Source organism: Salminus brasiliensis, chromosome 15, assembly GCF_030463535.1.
Source record: "Salminus brasiliensis chromosome 15, fSalBra1.hap2, whole genome shotgun sequence".
NCBI classification, from domain to species: domain Eukaryota; kingdom Metazoa; phylum Chordata; class Actinopteri; order Characiformes; family Bryconidae; genus Salminus; species Salminus brasiliensis.
Window position 1 is genome coordinate 20,802,732 of NC_132892.1, and position 23,963 is coordinate 20,826,694.

At 41.3% G+C, this 23,963-nt stretch overlaps 1 protein-coding gene across 1 annotated transcript; it reads right to left on the reverse strand.

Annotated features, from left to right (window-relative positions):
* Nucleotides 1-139: 139 nt before the first annotated feature.
* cbsa (cystathionine beta-synthase a) lies at nucleotides 140-21,664 on the reverse strand. Its single transcript, XM_072657602.1, has 15 exons — nucleotides 21,586-21,664; nucleotides 16,987-17,231; nucleotides 14,856-14,962; nucleotides 14,596-14,730; nucleotides 14,029-14,108; nucleotides 13,639-13,843; nucleotides 12,929-13,020; nucleotides 11,801-11,926; nucleotides 9,457-9,541; nucleotides 8,783-8,888; nucleotides 8,515-8,592; nucleotides 6,251-6,385; nucleotides 4,841-4,949; nucleotides 4,299-4,383; nucleotides 140-1,509 (listed from the first exon to the last, which is right to left on the reverse strand). Exons 2-15 carry the CDS (start codon nucleotides 17,223-17,225, stop codon nucleotides 1,379-1,381), a joined length of 1,713 nt encoding a protein of 570 aa, XP_072513703.1. The 5' UTR covers nucleotides 17,226-17,231; nucleotides 21,586-21,664; the 3' UTR covers nucleotides 140-1,378.
* Nucleotides 21,665-23,963: the final 2,299 nt, after the last annotated feature.

Consider the following 23,963-nt stretch of genomic DNA (forward strand, 5'->3'; position numbering starts at 1 on the left):
ACATCAAATAATGCAAGAAGAAAATCGTGCATAAAAACCTCCTTATAAAATATGACTCATAACTTGGCGACAGGTCATAGCTGGTGTGATGTGTTTACATGCATCCCCAGCACATGCACTGTATGTTTTATTGAAAATGTATTTGAAAAACTTTTAATGTACTTTAATATTTAATAAAACATTTTAATACAACAGGAGAATTCACAGTGGAACATATTAGCTACTAATCAATACTAGTGTGGTAACAGCCAGTTCCTGCAGAACCAGAAATGAGGGGATATTTACACCCATCAGCCATAACATTAAAACCACTGACAATTTGATTTACATTGATTATTTGGTTCCAGTGGCATCTGTCAAGGGTTGGGATATACATACTAGTTAGCAGGTGAACAGTCAGTTCTTGAGGGTGAAGTGTTAAAAGCAGGACATGATCGAAGACACTGTACTGTCTAGATGACTGGGTCAGAACATGCAGTGGTCAGTCACTAATGCTCATGAAGGTCCCACCTCACAGGACCTAAAGAATCTGCTGGTAATGCTACCACAGGACACCTTTTAGAGGGCTTGTGGAGTCCATGCACCAGTGGGTCAGAGCTGTTTTGGAGGCACATGGGGGACCAACACAATATTATGCAGGTGGTTTTAATGTTATGGCTGATCGGTGCATATACAGTATACCTTTTTTATGTTGTAACTTCATGTGAAACAAGTGACAAAAGAACATTTGGTCTCTCCATTTGCAGCTACATGCCAATACTGTTCCTATTACTGCTAAATACTCCCATCCTCTAGAACCTGGCGGAATACACAAGAGAAGCAGTTCTCTGAATGTTAGAACTGTTATGAGGGCCGCACAATAAAGCACCGGACCAGATTTAGTCACTGGTTAAAGTAATGGTTCCCTGAAAAAATTCTTCAATTTTCCCCTTTAGCCTAAATGTAGAAGATCAGCCAAGATATGTATGCTTCATTACTTTTGCACTAAAGCTACAAAGCTAAGAAAATTGGTATATCCAGCAATGACCAGGCTGGTCCACCTGTATGACTGTATGACAATGTGATCAAACTGATCAACCAGCATGGTCATGGATGGCATGCTGATCAACCGCCATGATGTTGGTAGCTGGCCCGGCTGTTTTATTCTATCAGCAGGGTACCAGGTGATGGTGCTTTTACACCCCGTTTACACTATGGCTTACAGTGAGCTACATTAGCCTTTTAGCTCCAGTTCCAAACAAAAGAAGCAAATTACATCAGACATATGAATAGATTTTGGCCAATAAACTACATTTTAGGGTAGTAAAGGATTAAACTGTGTAATGATGTGGCTGAAGCATTCCTTTAAGAGACAGGAAATGGAAAGAGAAAGGGCCCATCACAGTTCGTCTGTGCATTCCGACACCGATCGCTCACGTTTCTCGCGGGCGGTGACGAAATTGAGCAGGTCTATGGCCGTCACTACTCCAAACACCATCTGCTTCAGGGTGGTGGACCCGTCTGTCAAATCTGAAAGGGACAAAGATAGTTAGACCACAAATACAAGACTAACTTTAATGACGGACAATTTAGCACAGCACTGTTTATTTTTTTTTTATCTTGATGGTGGTAACATAGCTGGTCAAGCTGGTTGACCAGCCTAGCTTAGGGTATGTTTTCATTTGAGTTTGATGGTTTAGCTGATCTATAAGCATGACCAGCCTGAACAACCTAGTCAACCACCATGACCCCGACAGTTGATCAGCATGACACCCTCGACCATTCTGGCTGACCAGTTTGGTCATGCTGGTCATACAAGTGGTTTGAAGCTAGTGAGAGTTAACACTTTGCTTACCCTGCTGAAAAATCCAGCTCAAGACCAGTTTTGACTAGTAGCAGTTTTAGGGGGTCTAAGGTGGTCTTTGATGGTCAAGGGAGTTGAAAAACTGGTCATCCCAAGGCATATATACCCTACGCTGGTAAGACTGTTAACTGGCTTAGCTCTTAACCAGCACAGTGTATGTTTTTATTTGAGTTTGATGGACTAGCTGGTAGATCAGGATGACCAACCTGACCAAACCTGACCAAGCTGGTCATCAAGCTGGTTATACTTACTAACTAGTTTGGTAAAGCTGGTTGACAAGTTTGGTCAAGCCAATCAAACTGAAAGCGCTTTGGTCAAGACCTTGACCATGCTGGTTGACAGGCATAACATGCTGATCCACCTGTATGACCAGCGTGACCAAACTAGTCAACCAGCATGGTCATGGGTGTCATGGTGGCTGACCAGGCAGGTCAGGCTGGTAATGCAGGCAGACCAGCTTAACCAGCTTGAGCTTATCAGCAGGGTACCAGGTGTTGGAGAGCACTTTCATTTGTAGCAAGGACTTCATGCGTCTCGAATGTAAACAAACTCAGGATGTATTTAAACCACATACAAATCTGATCGCTCAGACCACGCATTCATGCCACATGTCATTTTCAACCACAACTGCTCCTAGTACAACCAAAACCCCCATAATAATTGCTGCAGGACAAGCGAATTTTCATATTCCGTCCCACACAGCGATCTAGAAATGCATTTCACTGCTGAGTGTAAATGCATGTGGCTAAAATCTGATCAGGATACAATCCAGACACTAGCCACATGAAGTGACCAGGTTAATCTAGCTGAAATAAAAGTTATTTAACAAAGACCAAAACACTCCTCGCTTCAGCTTCACAGAACAATGGAGTACAAATATTTAGATCACTGCTTGTACTTCTGAAAAGAAAACTAGGTTAGGAACTACAGTATGGGAGCGTGTTTGATTTTTAATAGAACATCATGATGCCATATTTACCCGTAAAAACCTGAAGTCGGCACATTTTTGCGTGCAAGAACATTTACTCAAATCAGGAGTGTTTGTTTAAAAGGCCATGATGACAGGCTGACTTGTGCAATACTGACGTAGGAACATGGTGACTTGCACAAGAACCTGGCAGCCCATTTGAAACAACATTGACTGCCCCCGAAGAAGCCAACACTGAAACCCAGAGAACAGACTTTCTCTACCCCGAACAAACATGATTATCTACAGGAAAGCATGTCTTAGTACACCATGCTATAAATGCATGAACTATAAATGCAGAGTGTATGGACTGAATGGATGTAGGCTTTGGCTTCATGGTATAAACAAAATATTACTATTGTGTAGCTAGGCCTGGCAGTGTATTAAAAATGTACATGTGAATCATAACTCATAAATGACATGGTAAAAGACTGGCCTGTATTAATTGTTGGATTTTTCCATATAAACCTGATTACCCTGATTAATTAAAAAGCCAGACATAAGCTCATCTGGAATTGGTCGACATACACACTGTGACTGATCACATGGCTCATCAGTATATTTATATTCTACTGAATATATTGCATAGTCATTGTCGCATTAAAAGATTTCCAAACCTCTCAATTTTAGCCATATCTCCAAAGCCGGTGTTTTTCCCATACAAACACGATCCAGACATTATTCAGATTTGCTCTTTCGTACATGTAACATTTTTTTAATGTCACGTGTGCTCGCTACAGGAAATGTTCCATGTGGTTTAGACATGGAGCGCTGCCGGAGTTGTATGTGTGCGGCATGGCATGACCCACTGTGAATTCTCCAGAAAATGACCTGCTCTGTTCACACCAGAGCTGCCCAATGCATACTCTAATTACACGGCAACTATCCCAAGAGCACTCTTTCTTTTCTTTTCTTTTTTTTTTTTTTTACTATTTTTAAAATAACACTGAATAATTCAACATAATGTTATTACACCATTTTAATCCATTTCTGCTGTTGGCTGCTTCCACTGTTTGGGCAAATGTAGATGGGGTGGTCGATAAAGGCCCAGGCACTTTAGGGCACACAGTAAATCTCTCCCCCCTATGAAATGATGAAGCATCTGGTGCTGAGGTGGTGGTATAGAGGGGCCCCAAATGAAAATCTGCTTAGGGCCCCATAAAGGCTTGGGCCTATTCTGCATAAGGCACTCAGAACACTTTTACTATTGTTTCTAAGTGTCTTTTGGTCGCAGTTTGAATTCTGTTGAATAGCGTTCAGAGCCCAAAACTCAAAATGTCAAAAACATTGTATCCCAATGCTGAAACCAACAGCAAAAGTTGGGGAAACAGATCTCAAAACAATATTATCCTGACTGCTGTGGTATGCTGTAGTTGGTAAGTTGTAAATTCTGAACATCGTCCGTCTACCGTCATGCTGTAACACAGCATACAAAACAATTAACTGTGCAGCCCTAGTAAGCTGTGCTGTATTTGAGGAAGCACTCACACTGAATCTGCTCGTGCACCACCAGGGCGAAGTGGTCCGTCTCCAAGATCCGAGAGAGCTTGCCCAGATTATCCGTCAGTCGAATCTGAGAGAAGGAACCTTTTGTTAGAATTTCCCATTCCTCGCGTTCCTGCAGTAAAACTCTCTTACTCTTACACTCTAACATTTTAATAGAAGTAAGAAGCGAGGAGCAGTTGGGCTGATCCAGTAAGGCTACATTCACACAGCAGGTAAAGTGGCCCAACTCCAAATTTCTCAGGCTGTTCACACATCTTTTTAATGTGACCTATATCTGACACTCGTCTAAACAGTTCATGCTCAGTAACGGCCTTCCTGAGTGGTCATGTTAATGTGCAGAGTAGTCCGGCTGCAAATTTGGAAGCAAATTATTATTATACAGCCATCAATTTCCCCTTCTCCTGACCATGTCAGATTTAGGCCACTTCTACCTGTTGTGTGTAAGTGGCCTTAGAGCATTTTCTGCTGCTGCCCATGTCAACTTTCAGGAGGGAGCTGTCCACCTATTAGTGTTACAGACCCACCTGTTTAAACTGCTTGTAGAGCACTTTCCTGACTGGGTCCGAGGGCTTGACCTTTCCAGCTAGCACTGAAGCTAACATGTTCCCCAGGGTCACCATACCAAGAATCACCCTAAACATGCACATTCGTCCACACAAACACACACAAACACACACACACACACACACACACACACACACACACACACACACACACACACACACACACACAAAGACAAAGACAATATCCAGGAAATCAATGGGTGCAACTTCTGCACTTTCATTGCACAATGTGAAGCATGTAAAGAAGGTTTGGGCTTTACTGATTTACTAACGTTAAAATGAAAGGGTTACTTTTCAGTTATCTGACTGAAAACTGTTATTTTGATTTGTTATTATGAAACTAATGTCAGCTATGGAGTTGTGAGAGATTAAAATGTGCCCAGGCACCATCACAGCAGCTCCTCATCAACATTCTCATCTGCAAATGTCACTCCTCAATCAGCCTCCTATCCATCCACCCATCCATCCATCCATTCATCTTCTTATCTCTTCCTCCCTGGTGGGTCCAGATCCTACCTGGAATTAGTGCTGGGTGGTATGACCGTATACAGGATGTAATTTAAATGCATCACAGTCAGCCAACGAGTTGCTAGCACACACACCGGCAGCTCTAACAGATAGAGCCACACCGAATGTCAATAGAGTTATTTTTACAACTCTCTCTCTCACAACAAGACAATAAGAAACTGTGATCAACACCGATCAGCCATAACATTATCACCGGGTAAAGTGAGTGACATTTTTTTTCTTCTCACTACTTATGATATCCTTCTAAATCTTAGCCTGTGAGTGGGTAATGATCCTAGCTGTAAAGGATGTGCTGGTCAGGTAATCCGGTACATGGTGGTAATACTCGGAAAGCAAACGGATAGCTTATTTTATAGAGCTAATGGTTCCATCGAAAGATGAGGTTGATGGAGGTCACGAAGTTGAAGTATGCAGATCCGAGCGTGTGGGTGGCAGGCATGGATTAGATCAGTAGAGATATGTGTTATGGGTTTTGTAGGAAAGTTAGTCACATCTTTGGGTCATGGGCACCTAAGGCTCACTGATGCGATCCATGGAGGGCCTAAAGGATCTGCTGCTAACGGCTTGGTCCCAGATACCACAGGACACCTTAAGTGGTCTTTTGGAGTCCATATCTTGAATGGTCAGATCTGTTATGGCAGCACAAGAGGGACCTACTCAATATTAGGCAATAGTAGGTGTTAATGTTTTGGCTGATCAGTGTGTATAAGTTATAGTGTAATGCTTTTCCTTCAGTTAGATTACTGCAGCTGGGTTTATACACATCTTTGATGAATAAGGGCCACATGCATGTGTATGTTTTTTGTGTGTGTGACTGTGTGTGTGCATAAATGTGCACCCTACCCCGATTCATTTACGACTGGCGCTTGGTCAAAACCCTTTTCTTTCAGGATCTTGATCGTCTTTTGACAGGTTACCGTGGGCAACACAGTGAGGGGAGCAGAGAGATTCAAACTCTGTAACCTAAGATTCCACCACCTGAAAGACAGAGACAGAGAGAGACAGACAGAGAGAGATGTTCAATTTAATGCCCAATATTTTGTGTCAAAAATGTCTTGATTCTACAGCATTTAAACTGAAATAACGTCAAGTACAATACACTTCACTACATGTCCAAATGTTTGTGGACACCCCTTATAGTGAATGCACTTTAAGCTACTTTAAGCTGCATCTATTGCTGACACAGATGTAAATAAAGGAGGGGAGTTGGGGATGAGGTGAGGTGGCAATCATCCAACACCCTGACCTCACTAAAACTCTTGCTACTAAAGATCTAGTAGAAAGCCTTCATTTCTGGCCAGTAGAAACAGTTACCCCAACAAATGCAGGATAAACTCTTCCTTTTTGATTTCAGAAGAAAAAAATGAGCAGGTGTCTCAATACTTTTGTCCTTATAGTATCCAGCTAATTATTATTTTCTCCATGAATCGATTGATTTAATTATAATCTTCCACCATTGTCGACAGCAGTATTCAGCAAATGTACACAGTTTGATAACTATCAATAGCACAGCATACCTAGAACTGCCGTGTTCAATATGCCGTAGCCTCTCCACAAACAAAATATGTTTGTATAAATTTCCCCTCTTTTTGAAAGGGACTCTTTATCTAAAGGGGGAAGTTGCAGGAAGTACAAGACTAGCCTGAATTCAGATGTTGTAAGTTGGTCAAAGGTTGTATGTAATTGTTCTAGATTCTAATATCAAAATCGTCACACGTGTAGTACTGAGTGAACCATGCAGGCATTACTTTTTATCAGGTGTTCACCCCATTTCAGGGAATCAAACATAATAAGGCTGCAACTAGATACTTGTTTCTTGGCAGGTCAGTGTGTCTTTGTTACAGCAGCATTAGTTCAGGTACAACAGAGAGAACAAAAGTTGATTCCAGATGTGGAATGGGCAAAACAAGGCAATAAAAAGGCACTGCTCATGACCAAAAGCACAAAACCTAATCTGTAAACTATGTATGCCTGCCAGCTGAACTGGATCACTCCCCTTAATTGATTATATGAGAAGGAATGTCAGCAACTACTCAATTCTGAAGTGCACAGAAGCATCTAAACTGCTCAGACGCAACTAAATGCAATTCATTTTCTGACTGAAAAGATTTCCAGTCTGAATTCCAGATCTAGCAGGTCATGACTGTGGGAGGTTGCTTCCAGTCCCCTTTGTATGGGGGACTGTGTATAAAAATGGACTGGAACTGCACAGCTCATCCAATACAGTTAGAAAGGTGCTCAAATGAAAACTGGCTTTCGTACTTCAAAGCAGCATTGTGTGAGAATTGGTATTTCTGGCTTCTGGGCTCTCGCACTTTGAGCTAAACCTCAAGAAGGACAAGCTTACGTGCAATTCTGGACAAGCCTGAGATTCAGAACAGGCAAACGTAAACGTGACAGAAGCATGTGGACTGATGAGGTAGAGTTATTCATAGGATTTCACACTAATATGGGATTACTCAGCGTAAGGGAGTTCTCAGAAGTGTTGTCCTGCCAGCTTCACCAAAGTTACATAATGCAGTTAGCAGCGTGCTGAGTCTGGCGTAGCAGCGATAGAGATGCTTTTCTCCTTTGTAAGGCTCAACGTTAAATACGAATGCGGATGTAGCACTCTGTCCATGTTCTGTGTTCATTTCGCCCGTATTTTGTAAAAGCTGATATGCGGATATGGACGGGATGGACCAGTACCAACGAAAATCATAGGGGCAGTGCAGCCAATAGTTCCTGTGAAAAACACGGCCACTGCCATATGGACACAACAAAGAAAAAACATAGTCAGAAAAGAAAGAGTATTTAACGGCCTCATAGACCATTTTCGTTCTTCGTTTAGTTTTTTTTAAGAAAGAGCATCATCACAGCCTCCTCCACTGTCGCCATGCTTGTAGTTGTCAGAAACTTTTGACTGTGAACTGCCCCCTAGTGGATGTATTGCTTAGCATCCATGCCAGCATAAAGGACGCATAGAAGAACTTGGGCAGTGACGGCTGCGTCATTAGACACTCAATTCTGTACATTCAGCCTTTATGGGTCAGTGGAGCATCACTGTGATTCTGCAGCTGCTATTTTAAGGTAAAACGCTACATAATGTTTCTTAAAAACATCCTCACCAAGGCTTGCTAACCACGATGTCCTCTTCTGTGAGAAAGCCCTTCTGGAACATCCACTTGTCACTCAAGAACTTGGACCTAGAGATAGAGAATACAATCAGAACCCCCCCCTTCACCTTGTCCATCCCATGAAGCCAATGATCCCCTCTCTCTAGAACCTGCCTCATGAGGCATGTTCCTGCAGAGCTGCTGTCTGAGCTTCAGCTTCAATAAAACCATGATAAAAGAATTTTAAAAAAATGAGACAGGCCCCTGGAGCTCTCCTCACATGTAATTGCGGATGGAGTCAGGGAGGATGACCACACAGCGCTGACCCTCCTTCAGCTCTTTGGCCACCCTCACTGCCGCCGCCATAGCTGTGCCTGAACTACCTCCTACATAGACCAGGAGAGAGACTGAGATTAGACGTTGAAGCTTACGGTTAGTTCAGAGATTACACAATAGACCCCTTAACCAAATGGAGTCAATCAGCTTGTTCAGTGGAAGTTAGCTTCTTTGATTTTTGCACTAGATCTATAAGGCTAACAAGAAGCACAAGCTTTCAAACCAACGATCCTCTGATCATAGTGACGGTGCTATAAGGTTCTATTGCGTGTTAGCTACATTAGTCTTGTCATTACACTACATAAGCAAATGTTATATACAAATGGAACAGAAAAGGGTAGAGATTTCAATGTTTGGCCAAACCATAGCTTTGACTGTGTGATATACATCAAGTTCTATACAATTTCCCATTCATTCATGTCTGGTATTTCAAATATTTCAATGAGCCATGCCACTACATCCACAGCTAGCATGCAAATATTTCTTTCAATTACTGTAAAACGTCCTTTGCTGCTTCAAATGTAGGAAAATAAAGGTACAAACGATTATACAAGGGTGCATGAAGCTGCCAAAACAACCGGAGTGTTTTTAGGGGACCAGAAATTGTGTGTTTCATACCACATAGCAGCCCCTCGTCTCTGATGAGCATGCGAGCCATGGCAAAGGACTCTTCATCATTGGATTTGTACCAGCTGTCCACAACCTTAAGGTAGCGAAAGGATACAAAGTAATAATAGTTGATTATGTTTTTCGCAGGGGAAACACAATCTTGTGTGCTCATGCTTTCCAATCATAGCTTTTTATCCAAATCTAAGGTGCACTGGTGCAGCAGGAACTGTAGGTTTGGTACCCTGGAGGCTGAAATTGAAGGTAGAAACTAAAGAAAAACTATTAAGATTAAATAAATGAAGCCATGACCTTCTCATTCTGGCCATAAAATATTTGTAACTCAGAGAAAGACTAAAGGACGACTAGAATAGTCTTATTTTCCACTCCCTTTAGACAACCTTTGGAAGCGGGACTGTCCAGGCTTAGGATGTTGTGTGGACGAATCCTGACCATAATTCATTTTAATGACATAAATAGAACTCCCTGAACTCCTCGCTAACTGTATAAACTGAACGTGAAAATGACCCTCATCAAAGGCCTGTGGAACTCCCTTCACGTGTTTTGGGAGTGTTTCCAATAGTGACCACATTCTGGACTAAAGCACTGAGAAGGTGCCCAAATCCTGACCTACTCTGCAGTGGTGGCTCAGCGGTTAGAGCGCCGGGATATCGATAACAGGGTTGTGCTGCCACTGTTGGGCCCTTGAGCAAGGCCCTTTACCCTCTCTGCTCCCCGGGCGCTGGAGTTGGCTGCCCACCGCTCTGGGTGTGTGTGTGTACTCACTGCCCCTAACACGTGTGTGTGTGTGAGTGTGTTCACTACCAGATGGGTTAAATGCGGAGGACACATTTCGCTGTACAGTCCACACTGTACAGTGACGAATACGTGCACCTTTTAATGACTTCTCTGATCTCAGTACAGCTAAAATGTAAGAGACGCATCATCCCGGCCAGACTCACTGCTGCTAAGAAACCGGCTGCGGTTCACTGGAAACCCCTCACTCTCTCTCAATGAGATGCTAATGAAGCTAATATCAAAATTTGATATAATGCAAATGACACTCTGGAAGGCATGTTATGACCCCCCATTTATTTATTTACCCTCCCCGCCCCACCCGCTTGCATGAGTTGGTGTATGGGTAGTTATGTTTCGATACATTGCTCCCTGTCACTCTGTTTTATGATGGAATTATGAAATTAAACTGATTAGAAATTAAAATGTACAGGCCTTTTTGATAAGGACAGCTCTGTTTTGCACTAGCACTGACATCTAGTGGTAGGTTACAAGTAACAAAGAGACTAGCAAGTTGTAGAAGTATTAGTATGGATAAAGAATCACACATTTACATTAGAAATGTGAATCTGATTGTAAAGCTCTGAATCTGAATGTTGTTATTAAGGTTTGCAGCATAAACAGAGTAGTATAAACTCTAAAAATTAATTTTACAGATGACGTACAAACGATCAAACACCTGACACGCAATTTCTTAAAAGCTTTTTAATAAATTCACATTTTCAAAGTCACTTTCAAAATAATAATTTCAAGTCATTTTAGATTTTTTTTTAGAAAATGTAATTTTTTCAGATTTTTATTTTATATTGCTCTACTTTAAATATAATTCTGTTTTAATTCATAATTGCAATTCAGATGTTGTGACACAGAATCAAAATAATACCAATCAATTTCACATGTCTAATTGCACAATCCTAACTTCTTATATTAAGGACTCCATATATAACTCTATATATTAACACGATGAAACAGACTTAATGGACTTCACAGGAGAAGGGTCCAATGTTCTTAGCTCTGAATGGAAGTTTATGTAAAAAGTAAAGTTTATTCCAAGTCATTTAGAGCATTTCTATTGGTCTATTCATTCAGAACTTTTACACTGCATACAGAGCTGCTACAGGATTCAAACCATGGAGAAAACTATGGCTATGCACGGATACGATACGAACAGCATAGATATATAAATATCCATAACTGCTTTTGTTTACTTAATCTGGCCTGTGAATAAGACATGCCTATTACAATAAATGATTGAATTTAATCATGAATCATTGTGCTATTCTGAAATATGTGACTGATGACTATATGACTGATGCTGATGTTTTTTCAGTCATGCTCAGGTAGGTGAAGCTGCATGTTGCCCTTGAGCTGTATGTTGTGATATTAGGGGTGGCCGATAAGCCATAAATATATGATGATACTTTAAAATACATGACATCCTCAGCAATCAGGTTTCATCACCTAGAAATCATATCTCCAACACAACGTGATCACGATAACATTGAACACACTGGTTTTGAAATGCGTGTATGTATGTTTATGTTCATGCTCATTCACTCACAGCTCTGTCCAGTACAGTAGGGATGAAATCATAGCCAATGCCCTCCACCTCGTACTGCGTCTTATCTGTCTGGTTCAGCTCCTCCGGCTCAGCTAGAATAGATCCCTCTGGGTCCACACCAACGATCTGACACACATCACACACAAACACACTGCATTAACATTTTTATTTAATTAAACACCATGATGTTCCTTTTAGAGCAGCGTCTGGGTTATTTGTGGGCTGCATATTAAGAATTTACAGCATGAGCTAATGTGTAGTTCTCTCTGGTGTTTAGCTGTTCAACTTGGAAGACATAGGCCATTTCATGGCGCAGTTTAAAATTAGACAAAGTATGGATATGGAGATGTAGTTGATTCCACAATAACTTGTATAATAACAGTGTAACATGAATGAATATATAATGTAATTAATGTATAGTATGCCTGTTTTTTTACAGTACTGATATTTGAGTAATACAATAAACAGAATAAGCTTCTTCAACACCATACTTAAGAAGAAATCCCTTCCTAATTACTGACTTTGGTGGCAGTTTTTATGAAGATTCTGACATTCACCAATGTTTTACTAATTGGGATTTGTTCCCGTTTACAAGGACAATGGGATCCACCATTATAAAAGCAGAGCTATAAACAAATACGTGGCTTATAAATACATTAGTAAACAGACATGGACTGTTCACAAGAGCAAATTTAAGAACATTCTTAGGCAGATATTGTTAAATGAGGCCCAATTTGCATAAAGCAAATGCATTATTACATTGGAATTATATCAGTATCGGCAGACAGATGTTTAAAAAATATAATTTGACTGCAAACTGATATCTGGCAGAATGCTGAAGAGCAGAATGTTTGGGTGACGCTATACCTCCCTTTAGTCCACATCTGGCATTAGGTATGACGCCAATAAGCTCATGTTGATCTGCTCCAGAGAGCCTATTCTATTGGTGATACTTCTCTACAGGGACTAGACAAGCTGTGCATTTGCACACCTGTGTCAGCAATGGGTGCAACTGAAAGTAGTTGAATGCATTCATTATATGGGGTGTCCACAAACTTTTTGTACACAAAGTTTAAAAGCTAGTGTAAAGGTAACAGAAGGTTACCAGTTCTAGACATCAGTGTTCACCTTAATGTTGGGGCATTTCTCTTTCAGCTTGCGGGCAATGCCAGTGATGGTGCCACCGGTGCCAGCTCCTGCCACAAGCATGTCCACTTTCCCTGAGTAAGAAGACAGGGGGCATAAGAGTGCATATTAAATGAAGTCATTAAAGTCAAGACGTCTGAAAGCTGCACCAGGATAACGTAGCCTATAAAATTAAGGGAAATTTGACTAATGCTTTGCCTGCATGGACTCAGTTTCATCACTTGTTCTCACACCTGCTGCTGTTCTCTATTACTGGACTATTCTATTGCTTTCTACTGCATGTAATTAGATTTGCTGTGTGGTGTTGAGCAGAGGATTATTCTTTTTGGGTTCCCCTTTTGAGCCTCAGTTTCTTGTAAGGGGTCTTCCTCTTGATTTGAGGGCCTGCTCAAAGTCTTGAATCTAGATTTCCAAAATACACTAAGTTTGAATTGATAAGATAAGTTTGAACTGATCTGTATATTGGGCTTTCTGATCCATCTGGATTTTCTATAAAAAATCCAATAAAATAATACATAGTCAGATTCTGAAACTGTTTCAATTTGCATAGAAAATCCAGATGTATCAGAAATTACCTCTCTTTCATCCATTACTTCTTAGCCACAACGAAGGGATGGCTATGGGCTAGAAGTATGGGCTGTAAGAGAGATTACGCTTAAGACTATTCTCTCAAAGCAACATAAAGTCCTAACCATCACACTGCTCCAGTATCTCCTCGGCAGTGGTGTCGTAGTGAGCCAGGGGGTTGCTGGGATTGCGGTACTGGTCCAGAATGTGCGAGTTGGGAATTTCGTTCTTCAGACGCCAGGCCACGCCCACATGAGACTCAGGCGAATCGAAGCGGGCGCTGGTGGGGGTTCTAACGATCTCAGCCCCCAGGGCTCTCAATACATCCACCTGAACGCAGCACGTTTAATGTTTATTCCACAGCTCAAAGACAGCCACAAAACAATTCAGACAAGGACAAAGATCAACTAATACGTTTATAATGGGCTTTTAACTCTTGGTCCATAACCGTAATACAATAAAGGTCTTTTCACTGCTAGAGGAGTGCCATGGAAAATCTATTCTAATGCTGTTACCTTCTCCATACTCATCTTCTCAGGCATGACGATGATGCAGCGGTAGCCCTTCACAGCTGCAGCCAGAGCAAGACCAATACCTGATACAAAGGGTTTTAAAAAGGCAAGATATTAGACAAGTGTCGGCAAGGAGGCAAAGGTAACTACCGCTTTTTATTGGTCCTTCTCTTTCTAATTTCATAATCTTTGAAAGGCTTTTGGAAAACAGTCATGGTGTAAAAACGTGAAGAGAAAGAGTCTAATGTCTGAAGACAACACAAAATGACCACAATCTATTGACTATTAATTAAACTATTAATTAAAGATCGATACTGTGTTTTTGAGAATCAATACAGTACTGCAAAACACAATATTGCAATACTTTAGTGCACTGATATTTTCTTACATCCCCAAGTCACCATCCAACCATCTAGGAGATCAACAAGGAACCTTGCACAGAGTCGCAGCAACTTGCAAAATATGAATCAGATGATCTGACCAGCTCTTGGGATGGCTAAATTACCAATAACGATACATAGCCAATCGAGCCTTTCATCTCTAACACACACACACACACATACAGATTACCAGTGTTTCCAGAAGTGGGCTCAATAATAGTGTCTCCGGGTTTAAGGGTGCCTGCTCTCTCTGCGTCCTCCACCATCCGCAGACTGATCCTGTCCTTCACGCTGCCACCCGCATTGAAGAACTCACACTTTGCCACTGCACATACACACATTCATACATAAGCACACAATGTCTGAATAACGCTTAGCTAACGGTGCAGTTATCCAATTAAAAGCTCAGTATGCCGTATCTACGACCTGTAGCACTGTCTGCATACTCACACATCTCACACTTGAGGCCAAAGGTCTTGTTGATCTTGTTGATGCGAACCAGTGGGGTGTCACCGATTCCTCTGAGGATGTTGGGTAAGATAAGAGGAACGTTTGTCCTACAAAAGTGGAGGAACATTACATACATTACGTACAAATTCTTTCTCTTTTCTCCCAATGCGGTACTGCCAATTAACCCACTCCTTTGAAGCTCACACTAGCATGAGCAATGTTCCCGACATTAAGAGGAGACATTAACACATGTCTCCTCCAATACACGCAAAGCCAGCCACCGCCTCTTCTCAAACTGCCACCGATGTGACAACACCAGACAGCCGACACACTTAAAGGAAAGCGCCAGGTCCGCAGTTCCACCAGCTAATAGACGCCTGCACCAGCCACCGCTGCTTAAGAGTGATGTGGGGAGAACTCCAAAGCCAACTGTGCTCCCTCTGACTGCAGCCACTGATGGCATAGTGGCAGCGCATTAGACCACCGAGCCACTGCTATTCTATTTTTAACCCAGATTTGTCCCTTCAGACAAATTTTCACAATCACAAGCCCAATCAGATGTGAATTATTTGAAGGTGTGAGAAATCCCAATGATAGGCCGCAGGCTTAGACAGCTTGGAAGCCCTCCTTGGATGCCTATTATCCTCTGAGGGACCCCCGGCCACAGAAGTCCCTGATAGGGCCAATACTTGGATGGATCCTGACATTTCTCCCCAGTCCAGACTCACTATGAGGTTGTACTCCACATTCTTGCATTGACTTTAGTTCATTACCAGTGAGTCATGATTCTGTGGCATCTGTAACATCATGTTCCTTCTGGCTTTTGGAGCTAACATTTTTGGCCCAATAAAACTGGTGTGGTGATGACAATGTTCATCTGAGTCGGGCCCTAGAACAAAATCACTGCAGTAAGCCATATGGAAAATGATCAAATATACCTACTGGTAGCAGAGACAGTAGTTACATACAGACAGCACTGAACAAACGCCACAAGTAGCAACACGCAGAAGCTGAGGTTAATATTGAAAGCCAACATTCAAAAGTCAAACACCAATGAAATACAAATCCGCAACTGGTTCTAGCAGGATTATGTACAGTCAACACGTCTAAGCACGTCCACGCATCTACATAGAGAGTGCGAGTTCAGTGAGTTCAGTGACAGTAGAATGCCTGCTAACGAACATATAGCTATGTTAAACTGTCTCTCTTTTTTAAATCATACACTAAATGGACAGAAGTATTGGGACACCTGCTGATTTATTGTTTCTTCCGGAATTAAGAGTAGTGGGAAAAAACAGAAGTTTATACTGCTTTTGTTGGAGTAACTCTTTACTGTCCAGGGAAAACTGTCTACTAGATTTTGGAACATTTCTTTTACACATTTCTTTTAATACTGTGATATAACAACTAAAACCGTAACCCATCTGATAACTGCAGAATAAGTTCAATAGACAGACAGATGGGTTAATAAATAAAATATATTGGGACACCTGCTCATTCACAGGGAAAGCGTTCAACTAGATTTGGAGCAATGCTGTAAAGATTTGACTGCATTTAGCGACAAGAGCATTGGATGATCACCTCCCCACGCCATCCCCAACTCCCCAACTTATCCCAAAAGTATTGGATGGAGCACCAACCATCATTCCAGAGAACACATTTCCACTGCTCCACAGCTCCTCAATGTTGAGGGGCTTTATATTCCTCTAGCCCACGCCTGGCATTAGGCATGGTGCCAATAGATTCATGTTTATCTGCTCCAGATACTTTAGAGTCCTATTCTACTGGCAGTACTTCTCTACAGGGACTAGACAAGCCTGTGCACATCTGTGTCAGCAACTGGTGTAACTTAAAGTACCTGAATGCATACTTTAGAAGGGATGTCCACAGAGGACATTTACAGTATAACAGCCTCAACAAATTCCCCAAACAATGAAAATGTGGTTAATTTGGCATCAGCAGAGTCGCCTGGAGTTCCACAGTTGACTTGCTCTTGTGAGATGAGGAGTGCTAGCCTGCTTGTAGCAACATTTATACTTGGACATTTTAATGATCTTATTATTCTGGAGAATCCAGTGGCATTTGGGAGAGAAACGCACAAAGGACTAACAAGGAATGCTTGTCCACTCACCTCGAAGGATGTGTGTGAGGGGAATCAGTGTGTGGTGCTCCGAGGTGCCAAGTGCACTTGCTGCTCAGGTCAGGACGGATCCATATCCTCTCGGCTGCTGCCTTGTCCCTGTGGATCGTTGCGTCCACAACGTCGCTGGAGCCATCGCAGACCTTGGCACTGTTGGCGCCACTCTTGCCAGCGAAGGGGCAGACGGGGCTGGAGGGTCCCTTCTCTTTGCTGGAGGGCACTGAAGGCATACTTCACTGGACGGAGGCAAAGAACAGGGTGTGTCTGAGACGCATTTGAGCCACAACATTAAAGCAGTGTAAATGCATCACTGACCACAGCCCCTCACAGTAGAACACAAATACCTCCCCATGCAGTATGTCACACAGCAATCGGACTAACTGGAGACACATTTCACTACCAAGTGTAAATGCATGCGGCTAAAATGTCATAAGGACACAGACAGACACTAGCTACATAAAAATGAAGCAGGTGTGAACAGGGCCTTAGACGGTATCGGTCAGCGTAGTCTTTCTTCCATACAAACCATACAAAGTTCAATTCAAATTTTGTAAAAAAAGTAATGAGCCTGTTTGGGAATGTAGTGAGGGAAAAGTGCAAAACTTTCTTGTAGAAATTTAGTTAGTAGAATCAAAAAAAGGAATAAGTGACAGAAATACTCAAGAAAATACTCAGCAGGATTTTTTTTATTTAGGCAGATATATTAACCCCAAAGGTGAGGACTGTCCAATTGGGACATTTCACCCATTGGAAGGTTACACTCTGGACTTACCTGGGTAGCTTATCAGGCTAAACACCCCTGGTGTTCAGACAACAGTGAGGGTTTTTCATTTTTGTCTCTAGTTAAGTTAGGGATAGAGCACTCTGATACTAAACTTACAAAATAATAGTTCTGTTATTGACACAGCTCCATAAGTATTGATTATTTTCTGATTAGCACACCTGTGCAATTACGATTCAACCAGACAGTCATATGTATTACATAATAATGAAAAAATATGGACTTTTGGTCAAGTCACCTTTTGAGTTACCTAATACAGACAGTCATGTTCTATAGGCACTGGCAATCAGGCTCTAAATAAAGCAATGCCAAAGGGAATACAGCCAAAAACTGTATAACCAGCTGTCACTAAGCTTCTAACATAATAGAAGAACAAATGAGGTTACTTATTATCCAGCGAGGGTTAAAGTGTCTAGGGCAAAGCTAATAACAACAAATACGTAATATTAACAGCAGCCATCAGGAGAAAACCAATGGGAGAAAAATATGCTCAGTGATTTTAAGCGTGGCATGACTGTTGGTGCCAGAATGCTGATCTCCTGGAGTTTTCAGCACAACAGCCTCTAGAGGTTACTCAGAATGGTGTAAAAATGAAAAATCATTTAGTAAGCATTAATGAGGTCAGCAGAGAGGTCAGCAGAGAATGACCAGACTTGAGTTTGAGCTGACTAAAGGCTATGGCAACTCGGACACAACTGTGGTGAGCAGAAACGCATCTCATAATGCAAACCATGTTGAACCTTGAGGTAGATGGTACAGCAACATGTGGACTGATGTGGTTGAGTAATATGACCGGATTCTACACAAATATATTCGCTTTACACAGTTCTAGCAAAAGCTGTCCTGGCCGCGCCACCAAAGTTACATAGTGCTGTTAGCAGTGTGCCAAGGCCCAGAGTAGCAACGACAGAGACGCTATTCTCACTATCGCAAGCCAATTGAGCACCACAATGGTTTCGAAGCTGATATTTTAGGGTATCAATGCTGCATAATGTTGTTGCATCTAAATAAGCCCACCACATCAGACTGGCCACTACTCAAGTTCATTCCATGTCTGCTGAGGATGCAACCTGGCACCAGGCAGTCAGTGGCAATCAGTAACCAATTCTTGGTATCAACCTCAGAGCTGAATGTCCAGATGGAAATGACCCGTGATAATGCAGAGTGTGCACTGCGTAGCAGCTGTTCAAACCTGAGCAAACCTCGCCTCGAGCTTTTCTAAAAAACACACATCTCGCCTGGCTGCCTTAACGTGGGTTGACCACAGGACGACAGTGGTCCAGCGACCCATTGTTTCCTATAAAGTAACGCATTACAGCGGTTAAGGCTCATTTAATAATATTAAAGATGTAATATTTGAATTGGAAGGCACATGCAATGAAAGTGCTCATGTGACATTTGGCTCTGTATTAGACACTACTATCTATAACCACAGATAAAAGTACATCATGTTGCTAAACAGCTTGTTGAAAGTTAAATAAAGGGAGGTAAACAACACAGTTTAAGGCAAGTGGGTCATGATTATGGCCTGTAGTTTTTCCAATGCTAATTCCTGCAAACACCATTACTTGTTGGCTACATTTTGTGGATGCCCATTCCCACCACTTAAAATATAAAAACCCAGCGCCTGATTATTTTTCTCAATATTAAATGAATTGCTATGTCATTATTTTAAGATAACAAGTTATTAGTATGCTTTGAAATGCTTTTTATCATTGTGAGATCACCTTTCTCCTTATTTTGAGATGCTTTAAGGTTTTGGAATTGAAAAAACCTCAGGAATGGCTTTTTTCTGTCCTGGGACGAACTTACCCTGGGTGTCTGAATGGCAGAGTTGCCACCTGAAGACCCATCTCTTTCAAGAGTACTTTGGCAAAGTTTAGAATATGTTAAGTACTATGGTCTCCATACTAATTTTGTGTTAAGTAGCATCTAAGCTTGGAGGTATTATTATTATTATTATTATTATTATTATTATTATTAAATATATTCATTAAATCCATTCATTAAAGCTGCAGCAGGGATTCCTCTTGGTGACACTGTGGCTACCGGGATTTTGGGGGTGAGTGAGTCTATCTTGCCTGTGCCTGTGAGCTATGCAGTGCTTGCTGGCTTCATGTGTGCAATTCAATCCTGTACTGTACTTGGGTGATAGGAAAAAAATGTAAGACATGCTGCCTGGCGCACTTCGTAGAATACAAGTTCACTGGCACCTCCATACCCATGCAGTGCCCTAAAGTAACTGGAGTGGCCCGGGAGGGAGGAGCTGTAGGGGCCTTTAAAAGGTTTAAATATGTAGAAAGACACCTGCGTCACAGCCGGCCTTGGCTAAGATCCAAAACAAGTAGACTACAACATGTGCCATCACACTGCGGGACTGCATAGGCCCTGTTAGATACACAGGCCAAAGAAGGCTGGTCACAACTTCACAACCAGCGATTACTTAGACGACAGAAATGTAGAAATACAAGACCATAACCCTGCTGATAGACTGCGATTTTGTTACTTTGTTACTATATTTATTTATACTTTTTGTACTTTTATTTTTTTACTTTTTATTTTATTTGTACTTTTTATTTACTTTTTTATTTTTAAAGTTCATATTTTGTTGAATTCTGTAATCATATTGTTTTTTGCCAATATCATTATATATATATATATATATATATTATCTATGGACTGTTTCTTCAGGGTCAACTACACTGCATCACCTCAGTCTGTTGACTTAAGATGGAAAGAAATTTTTTAACATTTTAAGCAAAAACACTACAGGTTTCATAAGAATGTAGCTTCAGCCTATTATTTGACACTGTTTCCCAGACATTTAAAACCACACTGCCATAAAAACAGTTTGTCAAAATAATAATAATAATAATAATAATTATTATTATTATTATTATTATTTTAAATAAATACCATTAGTAGCACAATCATCTGTACAGTAAAAATCAGTGCAATATAATATTGCATAGTCCAGCACATATATTCATAAATTAAATTAGAAAATAAATATAGCTATATAAAAAATATTATTTTGTGTAGCAAAACAATATATTAGAACATTTAAGTTATAGTGTAAAACAGTATTTTAGGGACAGTCATGCTCCTGGAGTTACCCTATATTGACCATTTTTAAGATTTCCTGCTTGAGGTGGAGGTAACACTGAGGTAACACACACGACCCTTCATCCAACCCAAAAGCTTTCTCCTATGTGGACCTTCTCAAATCCAACAGGCTTTAGGACCCGGGTGAGAGGAAAGTTTCATGAAGAGCCATGTGCTTCACAGATTTTTTTTTATTTGAACTTTTATCACAGATCGATCTCTTCAACAGTGAACTTATAAGTCAAAACGGTGAGACGAATACAATTAATAACAATAAATAAAATAATAATTAAGAACTATTTGTTAGAGTATGGCCGATAACGGCTCCCCCACATAAGACACGTGTTGATCAGTGCTGTACTGTAATCTCACTATTTACTCAGAGATGATGCAACTGCTGCCAGCTAATACTGATGGTGGATAAAATCGCAATGTCATCACTAATGTATCCATTTTTTTCTAATGTATATATTTTTTTCATTCAGCTCGACAGTATTATTGGCCTGAACGTAATATAAATATAAAAAAAAATCGTTAATATTAAATCTGAATTAATATTTAGTGCTAGGTTAGTCAGAGTAAACCTGTTTAGGCGCATACGGTTAAAAGAGCCGTTATTTAGTTTTTATTAAAGTCATTTTATAAGTGATATTAACACTTTCCATCCATTGATGCTCGATGCTGATGAAGAGCAGTGGCCTCACCTGTGTAGATTCCCACGTTCAGACGTTGTTGATTGCGGATGTGAAGCTGTAGATCTCCCCACCTGTGATCTCCACAAAGAAGAGCGTGCAGTAAGCAAGAATCCAGATTTAAGGGAAGGGAGCGGAGCACCGTTTGGGAATCGACCACGTGTGGGAACGCGCTCTGATTGGCTGGAGCGAGGGCGGGTATTTACATACGCTCTCCAATTCCACATGTGTTTCCATGTGACCTCAGCATAGTTTACGTCTAGGTCGAGTCCAAATAAGTGAATTGGGCTTCCTGTCATTTTGGCTGTCCAAATGTACTGGCAGTAGTAGTAGCAGTAGTAGTAGTAGTAGTAGTAGAATGTAACCCACATGGCTACCAGACCAAGAACAAATCAAGGAAAACAGGCAGAAAAGAAAAAATAATTTATTTAACTAATCTGGATGCAGATGATTCTGGGTTCGAGTCCCATCGTGCTGAAAAACCTGCAAAGCAGCAAGGCCAGCTCAAGCCTACGGAGCCCCTAAAAGACAAGAAAAAATGATTTTTGCTGATTTTTGCAAAAAAGTGCATTTCCAGGCAAACATTTTGCATTGCCTCATGAATAGAAGGTTTTGCAAGTTTGCAAATGTGCTTAATTAGCCTAGAGTATAGAACAGCTCATTGGACTTTACCTCAATCTTGGATTGAAATATAAATATATAATATTGCTTATCAAACTCAGGCATGATTGTTCAGATTATAGGACTCTTTAAAATGAAGGATTAGGCTCCATTCACATGCTAGTCTGAACATCTGGAATTACGAGCACATCACGTTCAAGTGTGTTGTCTGAGCGACAGGAAAAATGGCAGCTAATATAGCACTAGCTAGCGTTAACTAGCTAACGTTAATAACTCGCATCAAGCTAGCAGAGTAGTCAGATTAAAAAAATAATCATTAACAGCAGCTGCAGGGTTCAAATGAAGAATTATGTAATGCCGCCCTACAATACGGATATTGTCTTCTCTGCCATGTTAAAAGGTTAAAGGTCACCTCAACACTGGTATCAAAATTATCCCCAAATTTCCCACTAGAAATGACGACTTAAGGGGATGTTCTTGTGCAACTTCCAAGTCCGTAACTCATATTTAGCGTCATTCTGATGGCACATGAAGCAGTAGGCAGCATCACTCTAGCCTACACCGTGTGCTTGGCTCTGCTTGAGCACAGTGCCCGGACAGCTTCATGGATACAGCTGGCTGTAAGGTAAATGTAGACTAAATGGCTATCGAGTGAGAAAAGATGACGTCAGTTTGATTCTTAAAGAGTTGGATCCCAAAGCCGTCACGCTCAGAAAAGCAAACCTAGACTCCTACGATAGACTCCAGCATTATGGCATTTGTGGTAATGGCTGCATAGAGGGGTTTTCCAGGAAAATCATGTAGTTTAATGCTTATACTACAAATAGAGACCCTAGGCTGGTGAGAGGTGATTACACTCTTCAAGCTCTTCAGCAATGCAAGTGATTTCCAATGTTTCTTAAGGAGGAATCATCACGGAAGCATGGAGAGCTGTCGAGATGAGGCACGCACAGAAAGCTGGTGGGGTTTCTTACCAAAGGAATGTCTAGAATTTTGGATCTCTCTATTTTTGGCCCTCAAAGGTCTACAAATTTGCTGGTAGATTAACAAAACCATCAAATTAAAATGTATTATTTAAAAGATATGTGTTTAATACCCTGTTCAGTCTTCAAGCAAGGCCCTTAACCCTCTCTGGTACAAGCAGGGGGGCACTGCCAAGGATGACTCAGGGATGGGCCACATGAAAAGATATTATACACTGGGACCCACAACTCTAACAATTCTGCCTTAATAATCAATCATTTAGGGCCCCTGTCAATCACGGCCCCTGACAGTGAATATCTATATACCGGCTTATCCAGTTGGCAACACCTGGATATGAGCGTTTCAACCACTGTAACCATTGCAGACCAGCTTAAACCTTGCCAACACTTAAAGAGTCAATCCTGCAAAACTCCTCTGATGACACACTGAAGGTGGGAGGAACTTCTAGAAAACAACAGCTTTGGGTGGATTTTTTGGATGTGAGCCAGGGGTGGGCAATTTTGCTCCTGGAGGGCCGGATTCCTGCATGGGTTTGTGCATTGGGCTGGCTGGAGTGTCCCTTTAGACCAAGGTTGCCTAATCAATTTGCATGTTCTGGCACTTTCTTGTATTTAGCATCTGTTTGCACTGCCCACCAAGCTTTTCATGGGCTGGATAATTCTTTTAAGAATTGTTTGAATATATAATGCAGTCCTGTTATAAAGAACATTTCCAGTGCTATGTGGAACCCCTTTGGCTGAACAAAATCCTGATCAGTGGGCCTCGGAGTGGTCCGGTAGACAAAG

Coding starts and splice junctions, on each gene's coding strand:
- cbsa (XM_072657602.1), bottom strand. CDS start 17,225: ATGCCTTCAGTGCCCTCCAGCAAAGAGAAGGGACCCTCCAGCCCCGTC. Junction 4,384..4,840: donor TCTACAAGCAGTTTAAACAG/GTGGGTCTGTAA, acceptor TCCTTCTCTCAG/ATTCGACTGACGGATAATCT. Junction 1,510..4,298: donor GGTGCACGAGCAGATTCAGT/GTGAGTGCTTCC, acceptor TGTCCCTTTCAG/ATTTGACAGACGGGTCCACC.